The 26,006-nt window shown below is 38.2% G+C and overlaps 1 protein-coding gene across 2 annotated transcripts; it reads left to right on the top strand.

Moving 5' to 3' along the window:
* The first annotated feature begins 4,415 nt into the window (after positions 1 to 4,415).
* On the top strand, positions 4,416 to 24,675 carry LOC113187330 (sodium-dependent glucose transporter 1-like). Of its 2 annotated transcripts, XM_026395072.2 has the most exons (4): positions 4,416 to 4,806; positions 18,215 to 18,383; positions 19,637 to 19,753; positions 21,907 to 24,675. In XM_026395072.2, exons 2-4 carry the CDS (start codon positions 18,218 to 18,220, stop codon positions 22,869 to 22,871), a joined length of 1,248 nt encoding a protein of 415 aa, XP_026250857.2. In that variant the 5' UTR covers positions 4,416 to 4,806; positions 18,215 to 18,217; the 3' UTR covers positions 22,872 to 24,675. The 2 variants fall into 2 exon arrangements, with proteins under 2 accessions (XP_026250857.2, XP_026250858.2); XM_026395073.2 differs by lacking the exon at positions 19,637 to 19,753.
* Positions 24,676 to 26,006: the final 1,331 nt, after the last annotated feature.

Below are 26,006 nucleotides of genomic sequence, written 5' to 3'. Positions count from 1 at the left end.
TCAGCTTCAATTATAAAGTTTATGATCAAATTCTTAAACTTACCAATCCACTGAAAAAGCTGTTAATAGCTGAATATTTTAGTTTTTATTTTACTTGAATAAAATTTCCTAATGGGGATGATTACAGATATCTCAGTACCAGACTGGGATCCATTTTCTAAATGGCACATCAGGAGAAACTGGGATCCTTCCTCTTTCTTCCAGCAGCTGAAAGCCTGCTGCCAGGATTCTTAAAACAAGAATAGTGATGAAGTAGTTCAGTGCTTCTCACCTTGAGCACGATTCAGAATACAACCATCTCCTCTGCCCTCTTCTTCCTTTATGAGTTTTGGAAAATAAAATGTTTTTAAAGTGGGAAAGTTGAAGCTGAGAGAAAACCAATGGCCACTCTTTTCTTGTCTTACATAAGCAGTTACAGGAAGTGATACTTCAAGTGTCCTTGAGTGCCACCGTCTCTGCTTTAAGTGACCTGAGTTTACAGCTGCGTACTCTGCTCAGAGCCATCTTTGCCTCCTGCCAGGGCCTCTGGGCAAAGCTTGGCCTTTTCTGGCTCCTCCTAGAAAGCCTTGGCACTGGGCAGGAGAGAGGAGGACTTCACACTCTTAAGTATAATAAAGGTGTGTTATACAAGGGTCCCCAGGCTTTGCATGAGAAAGTGGGTTCAGTTTATCATCACACTCCTACTTAAAGTAGTTTTCATGAATTATTTGATTGGACATGGGGGTGGACCTAGTGCTCAAGTCCTGACCTTACCACTCACTGCCAGAGGCTTCGTGGGGCCAAAACTTGGGACTGTAGCTATTGTCACAAGCATAGACTTAAGTACTGGCGGGGGTCCCTCTACTACCTCCCTCGGGAAAGAATAATGATGTCTATTTTCTCATTATAACAGTAGTAAATTTTAAAAAAAAACAAACCCTGTTTTTATTTGGATATTATCTCTAGGGCATCATCCCTAATTTCCTGTGAACCAATTTTTTGACTTACCCATGGTAGTGTCAGTTATCATTGGGGACTGAAAAAAGAACTGTAGTTTGGGGTAAGAGGAAGGAGTGTTGAAATAATGTGTTAGCTGGAATCAGCTTCATGATAATATTAACTCTGCACACACTTGTAACACCATCTAGGTATCTTTCATCATCTCTTTAAACCCTCAAGCACCAATGAGGCAGGTGGCTTTATTCTTATTTTATAGAGAAGATACAGGCTTAGATGCTTTTATCTCCAGAGTCCTACATTCAATGGAAATTGAACTCCAATTCAAAAGAGACCCATTAAGCTATCCTAATTCTTTTTTTTAAAGAGAGAGAGAGAGAGAGAGAGAATTTTTAATAATTATTCTTTAGTTTTCAGCGGACACAATCTTTGTTTGCATGTGGTGCTGAGGATCGAACCCGGGCTGCTCGCATGCCAGGCGAGCCCGCTACCGCTTGAACCACATCCTCAGCCCTATCCTAATTCTTTATAGAAAGCCGTCATATGTAAACCAACCTCCTAACTAAGGTGGGTAATTCACCCCGTCTTTTTTTTTTAAGAGAGAGAGAATTTTTTTTTAATATTTATTTTTTAGTTTTCGGTGGACAAAACATCTTTACTTTTTTATTTTTATTTTTTTTATGTGGTGCTGAGGATCAAACCCAGCGCCCCACGCATGCCAGGCGAGCATGCTACCGCTTGAGCCACATCCCCAGCCCTCACCCCCTCTTTTACAGTTGGCCCATTGTTATCTGGCTTCAAACCCCATCTGTCTACACAACTGCTCAAGCTCTAGTAACAACTCTGCGTGCTAGACCTGGAGGGACTTTCAATTTTAATTGTTAATCCTTTAATTCAGTCTTTGTTATATCAGTACTTTGATTGCCCTCCACATGCCCAGATTACTGTTCACGCTGGAAAATGTTGGGGAGCAAATGAGACATGATCTCTGACCTCATGATTTCAGAGTCTGAGGGCAACAACCAATCAGAACACAGCAGCCAATCAGAAGGGGCTCCATATGCTTGGGCAGGTATGATAAGAAAATCTCTCTCCTAACCTTCTCAGAAAAATAATTTTTAAAGGACCCAACCACTCTTGTTCCTGCTTCTTTTTTCAGGACATTTCTGCATATAAAGACAAGCACCTCTGCTCAGTTCATCCAAATACCCATTCTATCTGAATGTTGTCCAATTCTAGAATCCAAAGTAAAAACTAGTTAAAATTTAAATGAGTAAATAGATCTTAATTAAGTCAATTTATCTAGAAAGAAGGAAGCATCAAGGCAGGATCTCCGATTCCTCTAGAGATGGCCAGGTGCGTGGTGGTGGCCACATGGAATAAATGCCACAAAAGTGGGCCGGGTTTATGAAGGATAGTAGCATGAGTTGTCTTAGTAGAAAAAGATTAAATATTGTGAAGCTTGATATTCTGAAAAAAAAAATACTTTGGCTTATATTAGATCTCATTGTGTCAACCGAAGTGAATTACTCCAGTCCAAACTCCTTTGTACGGTTTTACAATGTTCACCTAACCTTTGTCTCCCACATCACCTTTGATTCTCTTTCTCTCTTCCTCTCTTCTGGGTGCTGGGGATTGAACCCAGGAACTCTCTACCACTGAGAGATTTTTTTTTTTTAACACAGTGTCCCTAAATTGCCCAGGTTGGTCTCAAATTTGAGATCCTCCTGCCTCAGGCTACCCAGTAGCTGAGATTGTATGTGTGTGAAACCATGCCCAGATTCTGTTCTCTCTTTTATATAGCTTTTGCTTTTGCCACTCCAAACTTTTCTCAAAAATACCATTTCAAACATCCAAAACTAAAATAGATTATGTTGCATCCTCTATTTTCTTCATATTACTAGCTCAATTATTTAAACACCATAACTTTCATGTAATGGTTTGTTTAATACTAGGTCACCCTAGTAATCTATGACCTGTATGACAGTAAGAACTGTGTCTCTTCTATGTGCACATAGAATTTAGCAGAACCTACCTTATAAACACTCCATGCCCTTAAATTTCTCTGTACATTTGCACTGTTTCTTTTATTTGAAACACCATTTTTCCTATAGCAAATTCTACTTATTCTTCAAATATCTAGATGAAATGTCATCTTCTCTGTGACACATTCTATAACTCCTCAAGTGGAATTAGTTCCTCCCTCCCCCATGGTCCCATAGCCTTTTGCTTCATATTGTTTTCCTTCTACTGTAGCTGGAATCCTACCTACATGTATGGTTTCAACTAAACAGAAGATGGATCTCAAAGCACTACCTCTCTTCTGATTGACTGACTTAATTTCTGAAGTTCTGTTTTCTATCATTATATTTGTGTCCCAGAGGACCCCACTAAAATTTTCAAGATTTAGACTTTGGAATCAACCAGAAAGATTTTGTACTAGCCTAAGCAAGAAATGAGGAGAAAAAGAACTAAGGTAGCAGGAATGGAGAGTTGGAAGGAGATTGAAGAACCATTTTTAGATTAAACAGAAGTATTTAATGAGGAAAGGATGAAGCTGGGAGCCACAGTGGATGAGAGAGGGAGTGAGGGAGGGAGAGAGGGAGAGAGAGAGGAGAGAGGGAGGGAGAGAGGAGAGAGGGAGGGAGAAAGGGAGGGAAAGGGAGGGAGAGGGAGAGAGGAAGGGAGAGGGAGAGAGGGAGGGAGGGACGGGAAAGAGAAAGAGAGGGAGAGAAAAAGAGGGAGGGAGGGAAACAGACTTCAGGTGAAAAAGCATTTCAGAGGGAGGATAAAGACAAACATTTACATCACATTTTGAGATGTGCTCTGGTTGGCTAAAAAGCAAAAGAAAACAGAAACTAAAACTGGTATCGAATAAACTTCTTTCTTTCTCAACAGACATAACATTACTCAGCAATCCCCCAAACCACTGTCCTTCTTCATTTCTTTACAACACGGGAATTAAACTGCAGGAATTGAGCAGATGTGGGATTGGGACCGCAGCTGTAGAGCTGATTTCTTTCCTGACCTTCTTTTGGTCACCCGTCACCAGTTGCCACTGATTCGACTGACCGCGAGCACACTGTTACTTATTCCTTCCGTCTTCGTCCTCCAATTTGTACTTTGGGGGCTCGGGTGGATTTCAGGGTGTTATTGTGTTAAAATTTTAAATTAACTGAGCACAACGAGAAAGCTTACACAGGAGTTTCAACAAGAATTTATGGAGTAAAAGATCCTTTTCTGGGATAGACCTAGAAACCTCATATCTCGAAAGGAGGAGGAGCAGGGATTTTGGAAAGTCTGCAAGGCAAGATCCTCCCATGCCCTCAGCTCCCGGACAGGGAGAGCCCACACAAGGTTCCGCCCTTGGCTCATATTTCCTCTTGAAGGTTTGGTGGCCTCTCACCCCCGGAATTTATTGTTCCGAGGCTGCAGCTTCGGTTGGCTCCGCCGCTGGCGAGGGTCCCCTGGCCTCAGAGGTCTCACCTAAAGTGTGATCCAGAGGGTGAGCGCCAGCTGCGCGCCACACCTGCGCATCCCAAAGTCCGACTTGCGTTGGGGCGGGCCTAGGGGAGGTGACGACTTTGCAAACAGTCGTGACGCTAGGGACAGGACCGTGGCTCACCTTAGAACACCCGAAGCTCAGATGAAAAGCAATCTCAGCAAGACCATTTCAGAGCCGCCGAGCTGGAGCTGGAACTGGAGTTGCACGGTGCCGGGGCCGCGGCTGCGGGGCAGGGGCTCCTCCAAGCCGACGTCCCGGCAAAGGATGAACTGGAGACGGTGCCGGTCTCCCGGCCCAGCGGCCGGGCCGCGAGCGTGCTGCGCTGGTTCACCACCGCGATCCTGTATGCGGCCTTCCTGGGGCTGGTGAGAGCTGGGGCGGCGACCCTTCCAGGTCCTGGGCGGCAGGCGCCCTGCAGAACAAGTGGCGCAGTTGCAGTTGGGGCTTTGCCACCTGCGCACTGTGTGACCTTGGGCGCTTTAGCTTATCAGCCTGGGTATCAGTTCGGCCAACTGGAAAATGGGCACAATTTGAATTTTGCAGAGTTATTGTCAAGTGCAAAATTTATTTTCTTAATGTGTTTTCCAACTGTAGTCTCCTCTTCCAACCTATGTCTCCTCGATGAGGTACAATGATACAAGAGAGGTCGCCCGGGTCTTTAGCGGCTGCCCTCCGCATCCATCTGTTCAAGCCCAAAATTATTACACAGAAACACTGCTTTTTCTGGGATAGCCTCTTTAGGTGTCCTGCTCAGATTCAACCAACCTCTTAATTTTGTAGGTAGGTAAATAGTTTAAGAGGAAAGTGACTTTTCCCTTATCCAACATCTGGTAAGTGGTAAAGCCAAGAATCTAGGAACATCTCTCTCTCTCTCATTCTTTCTCTCTCTCTCTCTCTCTCTCTCTCTCTCCCTCCCTCCCTCCCCCACCTTCTCTCTCTCTCTCTTTCTCTGGTGTGTGAGTGTGTGTGTGTTTACTGGGGATTGAACCTAGGACTCTACCAATGAGCTACTTCCCCAGCTCTTTTTGTTTTTTTTTTATTTTGAGACAGGGGTCTTCCCTAAATTACTCGGGCTGGCCTCCAACTTGTGATCCTCCTGCCTTTGCCTCCTAGTTACTGGAATTATAGGCCTGTACTACCTTGCTTGGCTATCTAGGAACATCTCTTATTCTGCTCACAATCCTATTGACATCAATCCTTCAGATCCTTAAATGTTTTTCTTTAGCAAAGTGCAAGGCTAGAAGTGCCTTTTGCCAAACTTGATAAATTCCCATTCTGGGGTGTTAAGTGGTTGAGTCCATTGAAGAGAGTTACTTCTGACCACTTAGGTTTTCAGAGAATCTGAACCACAGTTGTTTCTTAGAATTTTTTGATGTGGGAGGAAATAAGAAAGAAATCACTATAGATGCTTGGTGAGCCCCCACTGTGTGCCAGGTCCTTTGAAGAACAGAAATTCTTACTGAACAAAAGTTCAGTATTCTGACTTCTTTCCTTCAACCTGACACTTGCTGTGGGCCTGGGCACACCCTGGTTCTTAACCTGGATGGCTTCTGTTGGGCAACAGATACACCCTGCCTTTAAAACAGAGCAACCTAATTAGAATCAATTCTTCTTGGAATGGAGATGAGGGAAAACATTTTTTTTTCTTGAAGTTTATGACAAATTTCCTATGGAGTGAAGAGTAACCCTTAGTTCTTTGTTAACACATTGCCAAAGTAACATTTTTTTAAAGTCATTCTATATGTGTGTATGTGATATTTGCTAAGATAGTCTTACACATTGTACTGTTTTCTGGTGGCTTTGGGTTTTCTTTGAAGAGAAATGTATATTTGGAAATATTCAAATTGTTTATCTCCTGCATATTGTATATGTATAGTTCTGAGGAAAGACCCTATCAGAAATATTGCTGTTTTAACATAAACACAGAATAATATTTTGATGTCTGGATAACTTAAAATTTGAACATCTATAGTCCAATGTTATCTGTGCATGTAGTATATTTCAAAATATACTAAAGTACTGTGAGGAATAGTTTTGTTAAAGCTTATTAACAAGTCATCAAGAATACTCTTTTAAGGTAGTCAAAAACTAAACAAAATTGCAATGAAAAGTCAGAAGAATTAAAATAATTTTTATTGGTGCATTATAATTGTATATAATTATGGGATTTGTTGTTACTTATTTGTACATGCACACAATATAACAATATAATTTGGTCAATATTATTATCCTCCTTCCCTTTCATCCCTTGGTCCCTTTCCTCTACTGACTGATCTCCCTTTAATTTTCAAGAGATCCCCCACAACTTCCTTTTTTTTCCCTCTTGAACTTCCATACATGAGAGAAAACATGTTAGTTGATCTTCTTCATTTGACTTATTTTGCTTAACAAAATGGTCTCTAGTTCCAATAATTTTCCTTCAATGACATAATTTCATTTTTCTTTATGGCTGAATAAAACTCCATTGGGTATGTATACTGCATTTTCTTTATTCATTCATCTGTTGATGGCCTAGTCTGGTTTTTTAGTTTGGCTATTGTGACTTGTGCTGCTATAAACATGAGAATGCATGTATTACTGTAGTATGATGACTTTAATTCTTTAACATGAATATTGTGGAGTGGTATCGCTAGGTCACATGGTGGTTCCATGCCTAGTCTTTTGAGGCACTGATTCTCCATGGTGGTTGTACTAATTTACATTCTCACCAGTGTTGTTAAAGTATTCCTTTTCCTCCACATTCTCTCCAGCATTTATTATTGTTTGCATTCTTCATGACTACCATTCTGACTAGTGTGAGATGAAATCTCAGTGTAGTTTTTTAAAAATTTTTTATTTGTTTCAATTAGTTATACATGACGGTACAATGCATTTATGCACTAATATATCATACATAGATGGGATATAATTTCTCATTTTTCTGAGAGTACATGTGGCAGAATCATATTGGTCATGTAGTCACATATATACATACAGTAATAATGTCTGTTTCACTCTACTATCTTTCTTATTCCCACATCTCCTCCCCTCCCCTCCCATCACTTCCCTCTACCTAATCTAAGGTAACGCTATTCTTCCCTAGTGCCCCCTGTCTTATTGTGAATTAGCATCCACACACTAGAGAAAACATTTGGCCTTTGGTTTTGTGGAATTGGCTTATTTCACTTAGCATGATATTCTCTAACTCCAACCATTTACCAGCAAATGTCATAATTTCACTCTTCTTTAAAGAAGCTTATGTAATAAGCTGAGTAATACTCCATATGTAAGCTGAGTAATATTCCATTATCCATTTATCCATTCATCTATTGAGGGACACTTAAGTTGGTTCCATAGTCTAGCTATTGTGAATTGAGCTGCCATAACATTGATGTGGCTACATCTCTACAGTGTGCTGATTTTAAATCCTTTGGGTATAAACCAAGGAGTGGGAAAGCTGGGTCAAATGGTGATTCCATTCCCAATTTTCTGAGGAATCTCCATACTGCTCTATAGTGGTGGCACCAATTTGCAGTCCCATCAGCAATATATGAGTGCACCTTTTTCACCACATCCTCACCAACATTTATTGTTGCCTGTATTCTTGATGACTGCCATTTTGACAGGAGTGAGATGAAATCTTATTTTTATTTGCATTTCTCTAATTGCAAGAGATGTTGAACACTTTTTTATATATTTGTTGATCAATTGCATTTTTTCTTCTGTGAAATGTCTGTTCAGTTCTTAAGCCCATTTATTGATTGGATTATTTGTTTTTTGGGGGTTAAGATTTTTGAGTTCTTTATATATCCTAGAGATTAATGCTTTATAGAAGTATATGTGGTAAAGATTTTCTCCCAATCTGTAGGCTCTCTTCTCACATTAATTGTTTCCTTTGCTGAGAAGACGCTTTTTAATTTGAATTCATCCATTTGTTGATTCTTGATTTTACTTCTTGTGCTTTAGGAGTCTTGTTAAGGAAGTCAGATCCTAGGCTTATGTGGTGAAGATTTGGGCCTATTTTTTCTTCTATTAGTCACAGGGTCTCTGTTCTAGTGCCTAAGTCTTTGGTCCACTTTGAGTTGATTTTTGTGCTGGGTGAGAGATAGAAGTTTAATTTCATGTTGTTACATATGGATTTCCAGTTTTGTAAGCACCATTTGTTGAATAGGCTATCTTTTCTCCAGTGAATGTTTTTTACACCCTTGTCTAGTATGAGATAACTGTATTTATACGGGTTTGTCTCTGTGTCCTCTATTCTGTATCATTGGTCTATAAGTCTATTTTGGTGCCAATACCATGCCATTTTTGTTACTATAGCTCTATAGTATAGTTTAAGGTCTAGTATTTTGATGTCTCCTGTTTCACTTTTCTTGCTAACGATTGCTTTAACTATTCTGGGTCTCTTATTTTTCCAAATAAATTTCATGATTGTTTTTTCTATTTCTATGAAGAATGTCATTGGGATTTTAATAGGAATTGTATAACACTTTTGGTAGTATGCTATTTTGACAATATTAATTCTGCCTATCCAGGAGCATGGAAGATCTTTCTATCTTCTGAGGTTTTCTTCAATTTCTTTCTTTAGTGTTTTGTAATTTTCATTATAGAGGTCTTTTACCTCTTTTGTTAGATTGATTCCCAGGTATTTTTTTTTGAGGCTATTGTGAATGGAATAATTTTCCTAATTTCTCTTTCAGTGGATTTCACTGATGTATAGGAATGCATTTGATTTATGGGTGTTGATTTTATATCCTGCTACTTTGCTGAATTCATTTATTAGATCTAGAAATTTTCTGGTGGAATTTTTTGGATCTTCTAGGTATAGGATTATGTCATCAGCAAATAGTGATAGTTTGAGTTCTTCTTTACCTATTTGTATCCCTTTAATTTCTTTCTTTTGTCTAATTGCTCTGGCTAGAGTTTCAAGGATAATGTTGAATAGAAGTGATAAAAGAGGACATCCTTATCTTGTTCCAGTTTTTAGTGGGAATGCTTTTAATTTTTCTCCATATAGAATTATGCTGGCTTTGAGCTTAGCATATATATTTTTACAATGTTGAGGTATGTTCCTACTATCCCTAGTTTTTCTGGTGTTTTGAACATGAAGTTGTGCTGTATTTTATCAAATGCTTTTTCTGCATCTATTGAGATGATCATATGATTCTTGTTTTTAAGTCTATTAATATGATGAACTACATTTATTGATTTCTGTATGTTGAACCAACCCTGCATCCCTGGTATGAATTGAATCTCACTTGATTGGGGTGCATTATCTTTTTAATATGTTTTTGTATGCAATTTGCCAGAATTTTATTGAGAATTTTTGCATCTATGTTCATCAGAGATATTGGTCTAAAGTTTTCTTTCCATGATGTGTTTTGTCTGGTTTTGGTATCAGGGTGATATTAGCCTCATGGGATGGGTTTGGAAGGGTTCCCTCCTATTCTATTCCATGGAATACTTTGAGGAGTATTGGTGTTAAGTCTTCTTTGAAAGTCTTATAAAACTCGGATGAGAATCCATCTGGTCCTGGGCTTTTCTTGGTTGGTAGGTTATTGATGGCATTTTCTATTTTAGTACTTGAAATTGATCTGTTTAAATCATGTATGGCCTCCTCATTCAGTTTGGATAGGTCATATGTCTCCAGAAATTTATTGATGTCTTCGATGTTTTGTATTTTATTAGAGTATAAGTTTTCAAAATAGTTTCTAATCATCCTCTGTATTTCAGACGTGTCTGTTGTGATAGTTCCTTCTTTATCTTGTATTTTATTTTATTTTATTTTATTTATTTTTTTAAAGAGAGAGAGAGGAGAGAGAGAGAGAGAGAGAGAGAGAGAGAGAGAGAGAGAGAATTTTTAATATTTATTTTTTAGTTCTCAGCGGACACAACATCTTTGTTGGTATGTGGTGCTGAGGATCGAACCCGGGTCGCACGCATGCCAGGCGAGCGCGCTACCGCTTGAGCCACATCCCCAGCCCTATCTTGTATTTTAGTTATTTGAGCTTTCTCTCTTTTTATCTTCATTATCGTGGGCAGGGGTTTATCTATTTTATTTATTTTTTCAAAGAACCAACTTTTGTTTTGTCGATTTTTTCAATTGTTTCTTTTGTTTTGATTTTACTGATTTCAGCTCTGATTTAATTATTTCCTGTCTTCTACTGTTTTTGGTGTTGCTTTGTTCTTCTTTTTCTAGGGCTTTGAGATGTAGTATTAGGTCATTTATTTGCTGACTTTTTATCCTTTTAATGAATGCATTCAATGCAATAAACTTTCATCTTAGTACTGCCTTCATAATGTCCCAGAGATTTTGATATGTTGTATAAGTGCTCTCATTTACCTCTAAGAATTTTTTAATTTCATCCTTGATTTCTTCTATTTTCCATTCATCATTCAATTGTGTATTATTTAGTCTCCATTTGTTACAGCAGCTTTTATTTTTTATTTTATCATTGATTTCTAATTTCATTCTGTTGTGGTCTGATAGAATGCAGGGTATTATCTCTATTTTTTTTTGTATTTACTAAGGGTTTCTTTGTGGCATAAGATATGGTCTATTTTAAAGATGGAGCCATATGCTGCTGAGAAGAAAGTATATTTGCTCGTTGATGGATGAAATATTCTATATATGTCTGCTTGGTTTTGGTCTGCTGTAATTTTTTACATCTGGGGTCCTGTAAGCCTCTTGTATTCAATTTTCTATTCCATTCTTTAGGTGTGGGAAATTTTCTGCTATTATATCATTGAAAAGATTGTGCATTCCTTTGGTTTTTATATCTGCTCCTTCATCTATTCTGATAATTCTTAGATTTGGTCTTTTCATGTTATCCCATAATTCTTGGATGTTCTGTTCCTGGTTTCTTACTATCTTCTCTGCATGTTCAACTCTGCTTTCAAGATTGTATATTTTGTCTTCATTGCCTGAGGTTCTGTCTTCTAAGTGGTCTAGTCTGTTGGTGATGCTTTCTATTGAATTTATAACTCAGTTTACTGATTCCTTCATTTTTTCATTTTTTCCTCCATGATCTCTAACTCTTTATTGAAGTGGTCTTTCACCTCCTGTATTTTTTATTTGATTTCACTCTTTATACTATCCTTTACTTCACATATCAGTTTAACTATATGCAATCTGAACTCCTTCTTGGACATTTCTTTTTTTAATTTTTTTTAGTTGTAGTTGGATATAATACCTTTATTCTATTTATTTATTTTTATATGGTGCTGAGGTTCAAACCCAGGGCCCCGCACTTGCTAGGCGAGTGCTCTACTGCTGAGCCACAACCCCAGCCCTTGGACATTTCTTCTACTGTGTTATCAGTGGCTTCTGTTGTTGAAGCATCTTGGTTTGTTTGGGGCACTTTATTCCCTTGTTTTTTTCATGTTGTTAGTGTGTTTTCCCATCTAAAAGTATGGTTCTAAGGCAGGATAAATTCTACCCTGTAGACCTATAGTGTCCCTGAAGGTTTCCAGCACTTCACCTTTACTGGTGAAACCAATATCAACAGTACCCAGTGTACACAATATATAGCCTTAAACCTAAAAGCTCTCACTAAGGCATCTACTGCTTTCTTGCATTAAAGTAAAATGATGATTTTAATAACTATCAAAGTATAAACAGAATATTTGTTAAAGTTTACAATTTCAAATGGTGAATGAGAGAAGAGAGGTAGTGTAGTATGCAATATTTATGAGGGAGGAAGAGAGACACAAGGAGTAAAAATTCCCAGGAAGAGTGGAAGAGGAGCCAACAGAGATTAGCTGTTGGTTGGAAAAAGCTGAAAAGAAAATAGACAAGAGAGAGGAAGAATATGAACAAAGAGAAAAAATTAAAGACATAAGAATACAACCAAAATGCAAAATTCCATTCATATACCATTGTCCTCCACACACCGATGCATAAAAAAATCCTGTTTCAAATATGGTAGAGAGAGTAGTAAATCAAAAAATAAAATAAAATAAATCTTTCTGTAAAGTTTAACTGTCTCTGTCAGTTTTTAGCAGTTTCTCAGCCCTGTCTCTGATGTCTCTTAGGATAAACAAACCCAGATAGCCCTCACAAACCCAGTCTCTATCCCATTGGTCTGGGCTTCAGATACCTCAGGTTCAGCCAAGCTGCAGTCCCAAGATCTCAATGCTTCTCCTACTTGCAGAGAGACCACCAGGGATACATTCATGGCAAAGGAACAATTCTGAGGTGCTGCAGTCTGGCTGGGCACAAAATCACGAGCCACCCAAGCAGGAACAAACTTTATTATTTGAAAATGCCGCCAATGCCCCTTACGCCCCCGGGAACAATCCCGATGGACCCACGAAGCGTTCTCCCGGCACACCAGAGGAAGTTCCTCCCCCAGAATTTCCTCCTACTGTACTTCCCCAACCAATGGGAACTCTCCAGGAGTCCCATAGCAGGCCAAGGTGAACAGCAGGAGTCCAATATCCATATGAATGCAAATCTTAACATAATCATATCATCAAAATGGCTAGCTGGCATCACCTTTCAACCAAAAATGCCATGCATTATATTACTTGGCTGTGGCTCTTAGCACTGAGGTGCAGCAACAAGACAAGGGCCACCAGCACTCTCAGCAGGAAGACCCCAGGCTCCTCCAAACCTGCAGGCACCCCCATACTGAACCTGCAGGTCCCAGCTAATGTCCCCAGACAGAGGCTCTTGTGGTGCTAAAACTGCTAACATTCAGGCCCCAGGCTCTGGCTGGTGTACCAAAATGGGTGCAGCCACATGCAACCAAACCTGGAGTCTCCCCCAAAGCAGTGCTCTGGGATGTGGTAGCAGAGGTAGTGGTGGTGGTGTTGACAGCAGGCAGGGGTCGGCAGTAGCAGTGGCTTCAGCAGCAGCTGCAACAGCAGCTGTGGGGGCAGCATCACCAGGCGATCTCCAGGGGTCAGCAGCAGTGTTGGCTTCAGCTGCATCCGGGGCAGGGGCTTCTGAGGAAGCCCAGAAAGAAGACCTCCCAGCGACCTCAGGCTGGCAGCAGTGAATCAGAGAGAGCAGCAATGGCAGTAACGGTGTAGGCAGTCGTTGATTGAGCCCAGTATAGTTTTGATTGGCTTTTTCTTAATTGTTAACGATGTTGAACGTTTTTCTATGTATTTATTGGCCATTTGTGTTTCTACTTTTGAAAAGTGTCTGATTAACTCATTTGCCCATTTATTAATTGGGTTGTTTGGTTTTTGATGTAAAGTTTTTTGAGTTCTTTATATATTCTAGATATTAATCCTTTATCAGAACCCATTCTATAGGTTCTCTCTTCCCATTCCAAATGGTTTCCTTTGCTGTGCAAAAGCTTTTTAATTTGATGCCATCCTTTTTATTAACTCTTGGCATTTTTTCACGAGCTTTAGGGTTCCTACTGAGAAAGTTATTGCATGTGCCTCTATGCTGGAGTGTTGACCCTCCATTTTCTTCTAGGACTTCCGTAATTTCTGTTCTAATTCCTAGGTCTTTGATCCATTTTGACTTGATTTTTGTGCAGGATGAGTGAAAAGAGTCTAGTCTTATTTTTCTACATCTGAATAACCAGTTTTCCCAGCACCATTTGTTAAAAAGGCTGCCTTTTTCCCAGTGTATGTTTTTAGCACCTTTGTCAAGGATGAGATTACTATAGATGTGTAGTTTTCTCTCTGTGTGTCTTCTATTATGTGCCATTCTGTTTTTATGCCAATACCATGTAGTTTTTTGTTACTATAGCTTTGTAGTATAATTTGATGTCAGATATTGTGATGCCTCCAGCATTGTTTCTTTGGCTTGAAATTGCTTTGGCTATTTTGGCTATATTGCTTGTATTCCTACAAATGAATTTCAGGACTGTGTCTTCTAATTCTTTAAAGAATGCCATTTGTATTTTGATGGGGATTGCATTGAATCTGTGAATTGCTTTTGGTAGTATGGCATTTAATTCTGTTTATCCATGAACATGGGAGGTCTTTGCATCTTCTGGGGTCTTTTTAAATTTCTTTCTTCAAAGTCCTATGTTTTTCATGGTAGAGGCCTTTCACCTACTTGGTTTATTCTTAGGTTTGTTTGTTTTTCTTTTTTCTTTTTTTTTTTTTTTGAGGCTATTGTGAATGGAATTGTTCTTCTGATTTCTTTCTCTGCAGATTTATCATTGTTATATATGCATGTTGTATGTTGATTTTATAACCTGGTAGTTTGTTAAAGTATTAACCTGCTTCTATTAGCTCTAGAAGTCTTCTGGTGGAGTTTTTTGATCCTCTAGGTAAAGATCATATAATCTGCCAATAGTGATATTTTTGCTTCTTCCTTTTTAATTTTTATCCCTTTCATTTCTTTCTCTTGTTTAATAGCTCTGGCTAGAATTCTAGTGCTATATTACATAGGAATGGTGAGAGTGGACACTCTTACCTTATCCCAGATTTTAAAGAAAATGTTTTCAGTTTTTTCCCTACTTACTACAGGGTTGGCTTTGGGTTTTTCACATATGACCTTTATCATGTTGAGATCAGTTCCTTCTATCCCTAGTTTCTTCAGTGTTTTTATCACTGAGTTTGGTCAAAGGCCTTCTCTGCATCTAGGTGAGATGACTAAGTGATTTTGTCCTTCTATCCCTAGTTTCTTCAGTGTTTTTATCATGAGTTTAGTCAAAGGCCTTCTCTGCATCTATTGAGATGACTAAGTGATTTTGTCCTTAATTCTATTTATGTTTTGTGTGTATCACATTTATTGTTTTGTGTGTATTAAACCTTCTTTACATCTCTGGAATAAAACCTACTTTTACAATCTTCTTAATATGTGGTTAAGTACAACTTGTGAATATCTTACTAAGTATTTATACATCTAAGTTCACCAGGGATATTGGTCTGTAATTTTCCTTCCTTGACATTTCCTTATCTGGTTTTGGTAAAAGGGTGATGTTGGCTTCATAGAATTGATCTGGAAGTGTTCCATCCCTTTTTATTTCATGGAATCATTCAAGGAGTATTGGCATTAGTTGTTCCCTAAAGGTCTGGTGGAATACAGCTGAGTATCCATCTGGTTCTGGGCTTCTACCTCATTACAGAATTTGATCCATTTAGATTTTGTATATCTTCTTGACTCAGTTTTGGCAGATTATGCCTAGAAATGTATCCATAATAGTCCCTATGATCTGCTGGATTTCTGTAATGTCTGTGGTGATTTTGCCTTTTTCATCTCTAATTTTATTAATTTGTGTTTTTTTTTCTTTTGGTTAGTTTGGTTAAACACTTATCTTTTCAAAGAACCAACTCTTTGTATCATTGATCCTTTGTATTGTTTTTATTCTCAATTTCATTGATTTCAGCTCTGATCTTAAATTTTCCTTCCTTCTCCTAGTTTTGGAATTGGTTGTTCTTCTTTTCAGGGGCATTGAGATGCATCAGTAGGTTGTTTATTTGGGATCTTTCTGATTTTTTTATGTAGGAACTCATAACTATAAACTTTCTTCTTAGATCTGCCTTCACAGTGGCTCAGAAGTTCTCATGTGTTGTGTCACTATTCTCATTTGAGTCTATGAACTTTTTAATCCCTTTACTGATTTCTTCTATCACCCATTCATCATTGAAAAGTGTAATGTTTAGTGTTGGGGTTGTGGCTCAGTGGTAGAGCACTTGTCCAGCACGTGTGAGGCCCTGGGTTCAATCTCAGCACCACATAAAAAGAAATAAATAAAATAAAGGTATTGTGTTCATCTACAACTAAAACATATATTTTTAAAAAGAGTATTGTTCAATATCCATGTGTTTATATAGTTTTTGTAGGATTTTGTCATGCTGATTTTTTAATTTCATTCTATTACAATCTAATAAGATGTAAAGAAATATATCAATTTTTTTTTGGTATTGGCTAAGAGTTGCTTTGTGGCCTAAAATGGCCTATTTTGGAGAATGTTCCATGAGATGCTGAGAAAAAAGTGTGTTTATTTATTGATGGATAAAATATTCTGAAGATGTCCACTAAGTCCATTTGATTTTAATATTTTTCAGGTCCAAAGAGTCTTTTTTTTTTTTTTGGCACTGGGTATTGAACCCAGGGGGTGCTCAACCACAGAACCACATCCCCAGTCCCCCCTTTTAAAAAATTTCATTTAGAAACAGGGTCTCACTGAGTTCCTTAGGGCCTTGCTAAGTTGCTGAGGCTGACTTTGAACCAGTGATTCTCCTGCATCAGCCTCCCAAACTGCTGAGATTACAGGCATGCACCACTGTACCCAGTCAAAGAGACCTTACTGAGTTTATGTCTGTATGGCCTATGTAATTTTGAGAGAAGTATCTTGAAATTACCCAATATTATCTTACTGGGGTGTATCTGAGGCTGTAATTTGAGGAGTGTCTCTTTCATGAAATTAGACATACCAATAATAAATATATCCATATTTGGGATATATTTATTATTGGTATGTCTTCTTGTTGGATTGTTCCCAGTACTGATATGAAGTGACCTTCTTTGTCTCTTCTGATTGATTTTGGTTTGAAGTCTGCCTTGTAGATATAGGAGTAGCTACCCCTGCTTGTTTGGGAGCTCTATTCACATGGCATATCAATTTCCATTTTTTTTCACATTTAGCCTGTGATTGTCTTTGACTGTGAAGTACATCTCTTGCAAACAACATGAAGTTGGATGTTGTTTTTAATCAATTCTGTCAGCCTATGTCTTTTACTTGGAGAGTTGAGACCATTTGCATTCAATGTTATTATAGAGAGATGTTTATTAATGCCTGCCATTTTGATTTATTTATAATGTTAAATTTGACCCTGTTTCTCATTTGCTTAGCTACTCTTTATATGAGATTCATTTATGAGCTCTGGGTTTTGTGTTGTTATTTCTTCTATGTGGAATATTTCTTTTATTAAGTTATGTAGTGGCACTTTAGCAGCTATCAATTCTTTTAGTTTCTGCCTATCTTGGAAGGTTTTTATTTCCTTTTTGATTTTGAAATATAGCTTTGCTGGAAATAGCAGTCATGGTTGACAATTGTTTTCCTTCAGGACTTGAAACACATCATTCTAAGCCCTTTTGGCTTTTAGAGGTTGTACTGAGAAATTGGAAGTGATTATGAATGACTTGCTTTTAAATATGACCTGATGTTTTTCTCCTGAGGCTTTTAAAATTCTATCTTTGCTTGGTATGTAAAGCATTTCAATTATAATGTATCATGGAGAGGGTCTTTCTTGATCTTATCTATTTGAGATTCTGAATACCTCCTCTATATGGATGTCTATGACATTCTCAAGGTTTGGAAATTTTTCTGTTATTATTTCCCTGAAGACATTATCCAGGTTTTCCCATACCAAATCTGTGTTTCTCTCTGTGTTCTCCCTCCCTCTGTGGTAATCCAGAGCTGCTGTCATTACTGTTGCCACTGCCACCAATGTTCAGCTCCACTGTACTCTTTCTTCCTTGTTTAATGTACCCAAATATCAGAGAGTCTAAGACACTCCAACTATTGAATTTTAGTGAGATCCTTCATTTACTTACTTCACTGAGGAGCAGTATTCCCACAACTTGGATCCCAAGCTATGGAGCCACTAGGAATGTGGACTTACTCTAACCTGTCGTCTTGAATATTCTAAAATAATTTTGTAACATTGAGAGTTGCAAATACAAGAAAACTCATAGTTTATAACTGTAATAATAATGGTATTTTCATAGTACAATTTTCCTCACTGTGGGACTTAGTAATTCCCTGTATTACACTGTAATCTTCCCTTCCACTTTTTTATACTGGAAAAAGCTACTACTCAGACATTATTTTAATGATTGTAAATAAACACTATTATCTTTTTAAATTTTAGGGAATGTGTATTGCTATACTGGGACCCACGTTTCAAGATTTGGCAAGGAATGTAAACAGAAACATCAGCAGTCTTTCTCTCATTTTTGTGGGCCGTGCCTCTGGATATTTGTGTGGCTCTCTGATTGGTGGAGTTCTTTTTGACTGTATGAATCATTTTTTACTTTTGGGTAAGTAAACACTGCTTTGTGTTTCTTTGTGACTATAAATGGTTTTACAATTTGGTTCTAAAGATGGAAATAGTAGCCTGAAGAATGGTTGACAACTGAAATGGATATTATTTGGGTGTTCTCATTGGAAGCTGAGTTTCCATGGTCCTGCTCTCACCTTTGCAGTTTGAGGGAGTCTGTGCTGGGCCCCCTGGAAACTTAGATCAGCCCCCTGGTGTGTGTGTTAGCAATGCTTGGCCTTCTAGACCTTTACTGTAATTTAGGTACCACTGTAGGATCACCCACTGGTTGTCCAAAAGGCTTTGATCATCAGGTTGTAGGACAGATCTCCTATGGCCACAGAGATTAGAATGAGCTCCTAGAATCTGCCCAGGTTCTATGGACTCTGGATTGAAGTGAAGGGGATGATGTGTGAACTGAGGTAGGCTGCATTTTTATCCCTGCTGTCCCATGTCAGCGATAACCCTGGACTGCTCTAATTCTCTCTGGAAATTAATGGGAAAGCTTTTAATATATTCTCTCTTAAATATATTAGAACATTTAAAGAAAATTTAGATTAATATAATAAAACTCCTTTGGAAGCAAGGAAAATAACTTGTTGCTGAAGAATAAAAAAGAATCCACTTTATTTGTAATGTGAGTTGAAAGTATATGTATATTTTTCCCCTCCCTATTCCCAAGACTAGTTTAGTTAGTAAGCTTTCACTACAAGATGCTATACTTATTGCATTTTATTTTTGCTATTTTACACTGTTAACACACATCTAATCATACCATTAGTTTCTTTTCTTATCATCATTTTTAAAAATATTTATTTTAAAGTTGTAAGTGGACACAGTATCTTTATTTCATTTTTATGTGGTGCTGAGGATCAAACCCAGGGCCTCACATGTGCTAGGCAAGCACTCTACCACTGGGCCACAACCCCAGCCCTTACCATTAATTTCTTAAATGTATAACATTCAATTTTTGCAAGTCTTTTACAATAAAATTTTTCTTTGTATCATAATTTATGGTTCAATTAACAGTACCTGAATGGTAATCTTGTCATAGTAATTTATATTTTAGAGTTTATAAAGCTTATTAAAGTTTTAAATGACATAACCACTTGTAGAAGATGCAATTCATACACACAATTCCCAAATTTAAATCTCACCTTATTTTGCATTTTTAAGTCATTATGATATTGACTTGACCCTTGAGCCTGCCTAAATTCTGTTTTTAATAGCTGACTTTAAAATTTTTCTTCTCAGGGCTGTCATTGTTAACTACTGCAGTTGGTCTTTATCTTATTCCTTTTTATAAGAGAGCAGTATTACTGATCATCATGATGTCTGTCTATGGTGCTTCAGGGAGCATTGTGGGTATCGGTAAGTGAATCCTTTAGTGTCATCTCTGGGAGTAGGGACTTTCTAATAGGGAGTATAGCATATGATATTAGCCTGTTGGTTGCAATGCTCTTGAAATGACATGGACTTACTGAGTGGATCATGGATTCACCCCATCAGAAACACGTGTCTAGCAGTTTCTCTTCTTGCCAGTTAGGGCACCAATTTCTGAGCAGCCAACTCTTAAAGGAATATAAACAATTTTGTTTTCAGGGAGATTGTTGATTTATAGTATCCAAAGAGGGAAGAACTCTCCTCCTGTAGCTAATTATAGTACAGGTGAGTGGGCTTTATTTTGGGAAAGAATTTTATCATTGATGATTTAATAGGCTGAAACAACTGTCAAAACTAAATTCGGCTCCACAAGCACAGAAGCAGCTATCCAATTTAAAAACACACCTGTTTTTGAGCAAAAGAGAAATGTATGTAGAGTACTACTACTTTACTTTCCTTTTTTTCCCCTCTCTCAAATGCTTCTGTTGCCCAGCATTACAGCTACTATGTCATCAGGTTTGAAAACCTGCTAAATAACATACATATTTATTTTGTGCCATATCCAGTCCTTATGCCTCTCTCACCTATTCTTATATTCTTTGATAGATCATGAAAGTGTTTTATACTTCAGCCTTGGTTTGGTTGTAAAATACATGGTGTAAATATGTATTAATCTGAAAATATCTGATTAAAAAATATGGCCATCCAAATGGGAACACACAGATGTTTCAGAAAAGTGGGTAGGTGATGTCTGACAGGCTTCAACAGCTGGGGATGGGGGTGGGGAAAGTAACAAAAGTCTTATGACCAGTCTCCTGGGACAAGCTTGTGTAAGTATATGGACAACTATGCAAGTGAGGGGGAAAGCTTATTTTTTAAATGTCCAAGAAAAGGCACAACCATAACCTATAAACACTAACTGTTAACTGAAAACCTTCACAATGTAGGGTGAGAGCAGGGGACAGGCCTATGAAAAGAGTGTGGGCTAAATCTTCACCCACCATAACAGGAAGTCAACAGGTTCCTCCTGGAATGGACAAGTCAAGCAATGGGAAAGTATCAGATAAAATATGGATAAAGCAGAAGAAACTGCTAAGTATAAAATAGTTGCTTTGGAGCCCTGAGACCAGGGAAAGGAGTTAAGTTAGTATTATTATTTGTGTAGTGCTAGGGAAGGAACCCAGGGCCTGGCACATGCTAGACAAGCACTCTACAGCTGAGCTATATACCCAGCCCCAGGAAACCATTATATGAGACTTTCAGTCCTATTATATTTTTAATTGGGTAAAAATGAAAAAGGTACATATTTTTTAATTCTTAAAAAAGGGAGATAGATCCTTTTGATAATTTGGAAGTAGAAGTTTGTACTACTCACCATTTTTATTAAATTATTCTTTTTGTTCAAAAAAATATGGCCTTTCACCTTGTGGGAGTTCAAAGAGTAATTATCTGATAGGAGCTCTATATCCTGTAAGAAGCACAGAAGAATCCTGGGGTTTCAGGTGCATGAATGAGTTTGTGTGTGTGTGTGTGTGTGTGTGTGTGTGTGTATTTTCCTCAAATGACTACCAAGTGCAAAATACAGTACACTTTGGTAATATGGCCAGGATCTGATGGTAAAAATTTGCATGGTAAATATGTACTTAAAATACTTACAAATAAATATTAGGTGTAAAAAGTCTTACTCTTTAGTTTGGTGTTAAGCACTTCTATTTTTTTTTAAATATTTTTTTAGTTGTACATGGACGCAGCATCTTTATTTTGTTGATTTACTTTTATGTGGTGCTGAAGATCGAACCCAGTGACTCACATGTGGGAAGGCAAGCGCTTTACCACTGAGCCATATGCCAGCCACTACGCACTACTTTTTAAAAAGGTTTTTGCTAATGTGACTGGCTCTAGGAGGGAGTAGTTTAACAGTTGTAAAATTCCAGTATGCAGATGAGATGTCATGAGACATAGCTCTCTGGTGGTAGTGGGTTAGAGTTCCTCAATCTGAACTGACTCAGGTGTAATATTTGATAACTTAGAACATATGATGCTATGCCACAAAATAAATATTCATTCTAATAATAATGATCCATATTTTTAACAGGATAATTGTGTTTAATGTAAATTATTTCCTCATCTTTCATTGGCAGGTGGTAACGTCCTCATCTTGGCTATTTGGGGAGATAAAGGAGCCCCACACATGCAGGCCTTACACTTCAGTTTTGCCTTGGGTGCCTTTCTGGCTCCAATTCTGGCTAAATTAGCAGTGGGTACCTCAGTGTCTGCTGAAAACCACACAGAGCCTGCCTTTCAGCCTCCAGCCACCAATGGGTCATCTGAAGCTGACTCAGCACCTCTGTTTGGATTGCCTGATGACATGAATCTATTCTGGGCTTATGCTTTTGTCGGCACTTATATGTTCATAGTGTCTCTCTTCCCTTTTGCTCTGTTTTTCAAGAAAAGCTCAGGGCAGGAAAAAGCAAAACCATCTGCTCAGGCATGGCGAAGAGCTAAATATCACAAGACCCTTCTCTGCCTCCTTTTCGTTTTCTTCTTTTTTTATGTTGGAGCAGAGGTAACATATGGCTCTTATGTTTTCTCCTTTGCCACCACCTATGCTGGCATGGAAGAACGCGAAGCAGCTGGGTTGAACTCCATCTTCTGGGGGACCTTTGCAGCCTGCAGGGGCCTGGCGATATTCTTTGCTGCATGTCTACAGCCGGGCACCATGATTGTGTTGAGCAACATTGGCAGCCTGGCTTCATCTTTATTTCTGGTGTTATTTGACAAGAGTCCACTCTGTCTCTGGATTGCCACTTCAGTGTATGGGGCCTCAATGGCAACCACGTTTCCCAGTGGTGTTTCCTGGATTGAGCAGTACACGACCATAAGTGGGAAATCAGCAGCCTTTTTTGTAATTGGTGCAGCACTGGGAGAAATGGCTATTCCTGCAGTAATTGGAATTGTTGAGGGACAATACCCAGATTTGCCCATAGTTCTGTACACCTGTTTGGGGTCAGCGATATTCACTGCTGTTATATTTCCTGTGCTGTATAAATTAGCCACCTTGCCTCTGGATCGCCAGCGAAAAGCTAACAGAAAGGGTGAGGACTAAAACTCTTTGCTTTCCAACTCTGAGCTAAATGACTATGAGGAGGAGAACAAAGGGGAGAATGCAGAAAAATGGAATGAAATGGATTTTGAAGTGGTTGAAATAAATGATAAAGTAAGATATTCTTTCATAAAGACATCTGGAGATAATTCAGTGGCGCCCAGAGATGATGTCTCAACCAATCATTCTCCAACACATTGATGTTTGAATCTTCTCCAGTTAATCTAGCAATTCCCCTCTGAAGTATCTTGCCAGAAACCAGGAGAAATGAGAAAATGGACTATTTACTGACTGCCTTGGATAAACGCCACTTCTAACAAGGCCAGTCAGAGGAGAGCATTAGCAGATTTTCAGCATGCTTTGGGGATCAGTTTTTAGGTCCATTTTTAGCAAATGCTGAAAAGTTTTGAAATGTTCTCTAAAAGCCAAAATCCTATAGAAAGTACCAAGTGATATGGTATGATATGGTAGACTAAGATCTTGTTAGGGAGATTAGGTAACTTTATTGTCTCCACCTTTCAGAGAATATAGTGAAGCTATTTGTATTTGAGAACTTGGGTAGTGTTCTAATCAAGTGAACCCACAGAGGAATACAATGGATTTCCTAAGTAATTTATCAGACATCCATCTTCTTCCTGGGAAGTGGGGAGAGTAGTTTCTTTTAAAATCATCTTTGGAATCATCAGATATTTAATTAATTGTTTTATCTTATCTGTATGGTTAGACCAAAGAATGCTAATGATTCATTTGATTTTTGATTTTGAAAAAGAGAACACAGAACAGGGCCCATGAGACCTGGATTCAGGGTGTTTCTCAGCCTTCTAACTCTACACTGACACCTGGTTTATATCATGTCCTGATTTGTAATTCTTGAAATGAAAGTGAGATAATATCCAAATTAAAAAACTCATAGGTTTAGTTTGTGCAAAATTTCTGGAAGAACAAACCATGCATCATTACAAATTGGAATTAAAACAAAAATAATAAACAGCTTTAAGTATGTGGCTACTGATTATGAATTCATATGTTCAGTGCTTAATATGTTATTGAACAATTTTCTGAAAAATGCATCTTTTTTAGTGCTGCATTTTGGTTATCCTAAGACATATCTTTACCCTGTACTTTTTAACATTTCCAATCAGGTATGTGACAAAATTTAATTCACATTATTTTACTATAAACATATATAAAATATGGTTGTATTTTGTAACCAGTGTTTTAGATTCAATGATATACAGTAATGCATTCAATTAGGGAAACTGTACTATGTTTGTTTATATTTTAAAAGAAAACTTATTTTTAAATACTAATTTAATCTCTATTTTTATATACAGATGGGATTTTATATACTATATTCTAATATTAGAAACTATCTCAGAGTTACAACATTAGAAGTAGATTGTTCTCTTGAGACATTCTGCTTATCTTAGTAAGAGACTGGATCTTCCTGTTTCAAGAAATTTAGGTGTTATTCCCACTCTACATACTATAAACCAGTCTAAAAGTTGACAATAAGTCACAGTCTTTTCCAGGGCTTGGAATTCTTGTGTCACCCATCTAGAGCTCCTCCTCTCTGAGTCTGAAATACCTGGAGAATCAAAGTAATGATCATAAGGTAGCTTTGTGGCCCAGGCATGGGGGATGATGAAGGGAACTTTATATGAGTATGAAGGGAACTTCAATAAATGACAAGAATCAATAAGAGTTTTTGTATACTTTTCCCTAAGTTTCATGCTGAGTGACCTCAAATTTCTACCAGAATGCTTTCTCTTATTTAATGTCAATAAATTTGTTTTTGAGAAACAATTGCTTTGGTTTGTCTTAAGTGAAATGCAGTACCTTTCTTAACCAGTTAGTTCACCTTATAGCTTTCATTCATGCTGAGAACACAACAACTTTGGAGAGGGCTGCTGGAGAAATTGATGGTAAAATGCCTGTTGCTCTTTTTATACAGTACTTCTCCCCTGGTTAGTGTTGGAAATTGCTTCTGTTCCACACTCTCTACTCTTCCTCAGGCTGCTGGGCCTTAGGCAGTAGCAGTTGTTTGGCTGATGAGAGGCTCATTACTTTACAGGGATTTTCCCCTCAGCTTCTACTTTTAGAGGGTAGGGGATGGGGCCATGGAGAGATGCTTGGGAATGAGAACATGGCATACATTTTGGAAATCCATATAGATAAATCACTAAGATTCCACAAACCAAAATGTGGATGTTCATAAGATCACTGGCATCATAAAATTTTGAAAATGTGTTTCCATATTGAAAGGAATCAACTTAGCACAGTTCTAAGCATTAACATTTATTATCCCGTGTCTTTGTGGTTCAAGAATTTGGGCACGACTTAACTGTGTTCCTTACATAGACTCACAGGACTGATATAACTGTTGGGTTACTACACTCTTTACTGGAGCTTGGACAGCTTTTCCAGGCACATGTTTGCTGGCAGTATACAGTTGATTGCTATTGTCCGAAATCCTGCCAACTGATTCCCTGGCTCCACTTTCTCAAACGTCCTAATTATCTGTAGGAATTGAAGAGCTTTATGCTGTGGGCAGCTTTCAACCCAGCTTGCTTTATTGAGCTACTATTGCATTATTCACATAGGGCCACTGATTCATTGACTACTCTGGGCAAGTTGTTTCCTTGTTTCTCTCTAGGCCTCAATACCCCTATTTGTAAATGGGGCCCAAGTGGAACTGAAAGCTTACCCACATGTTTCAACAAATATTGTGGAGTGAAAGATGTACAATACACTGAAAAACTTCAGACATCAAAGGAGCAAGGGCAGTGATTTTGGAAAGTTGTATGATGGTAAGACTTTTGGTTCCCAGTTTTCTTTGGTTGTGTGTGTGTGTCTGTGGGTGTGTGAATTACTGGGGACTGAATCCGAGGATGCTTTACCACTGTGTTACACTCCAAATCTATTTACTTATTTTAGTTTTGAGACAAGATCTCACTATCTTGCTAAGTTGCTGAGGCTAGCCTTGAACTTTCGATCTTCCTGCCTCGGCCTCCTGAGTGGCTAGGATTACAGGCATGCACCACCGCGCTTGGCAGTTTCCCAATTTTTCCTAGGAGATCCGGGTAGCTGGATCGAGGTTCCACCATGTAGTTCTTGGCCCACAGTTGTCAGCAATCC

This window comes from Urocitellus parryii, chromosome 8 (genome assembly GCF_045843805.1).
Source record: "Urocitellus parryii isolate mUroPar1 chromosome 8, mUroPar1.hap1, whole genome shotgun sequence".
Lineage (NCBI taxonomy): Eukaryota > Metazoa > Chordata > Mammalia > Rodentia > Sciuridae > Urocitellus > Urocitellus parryii.
This window is presented reverse-complemented; position numbering and strand designations above follow the sequence as displayed.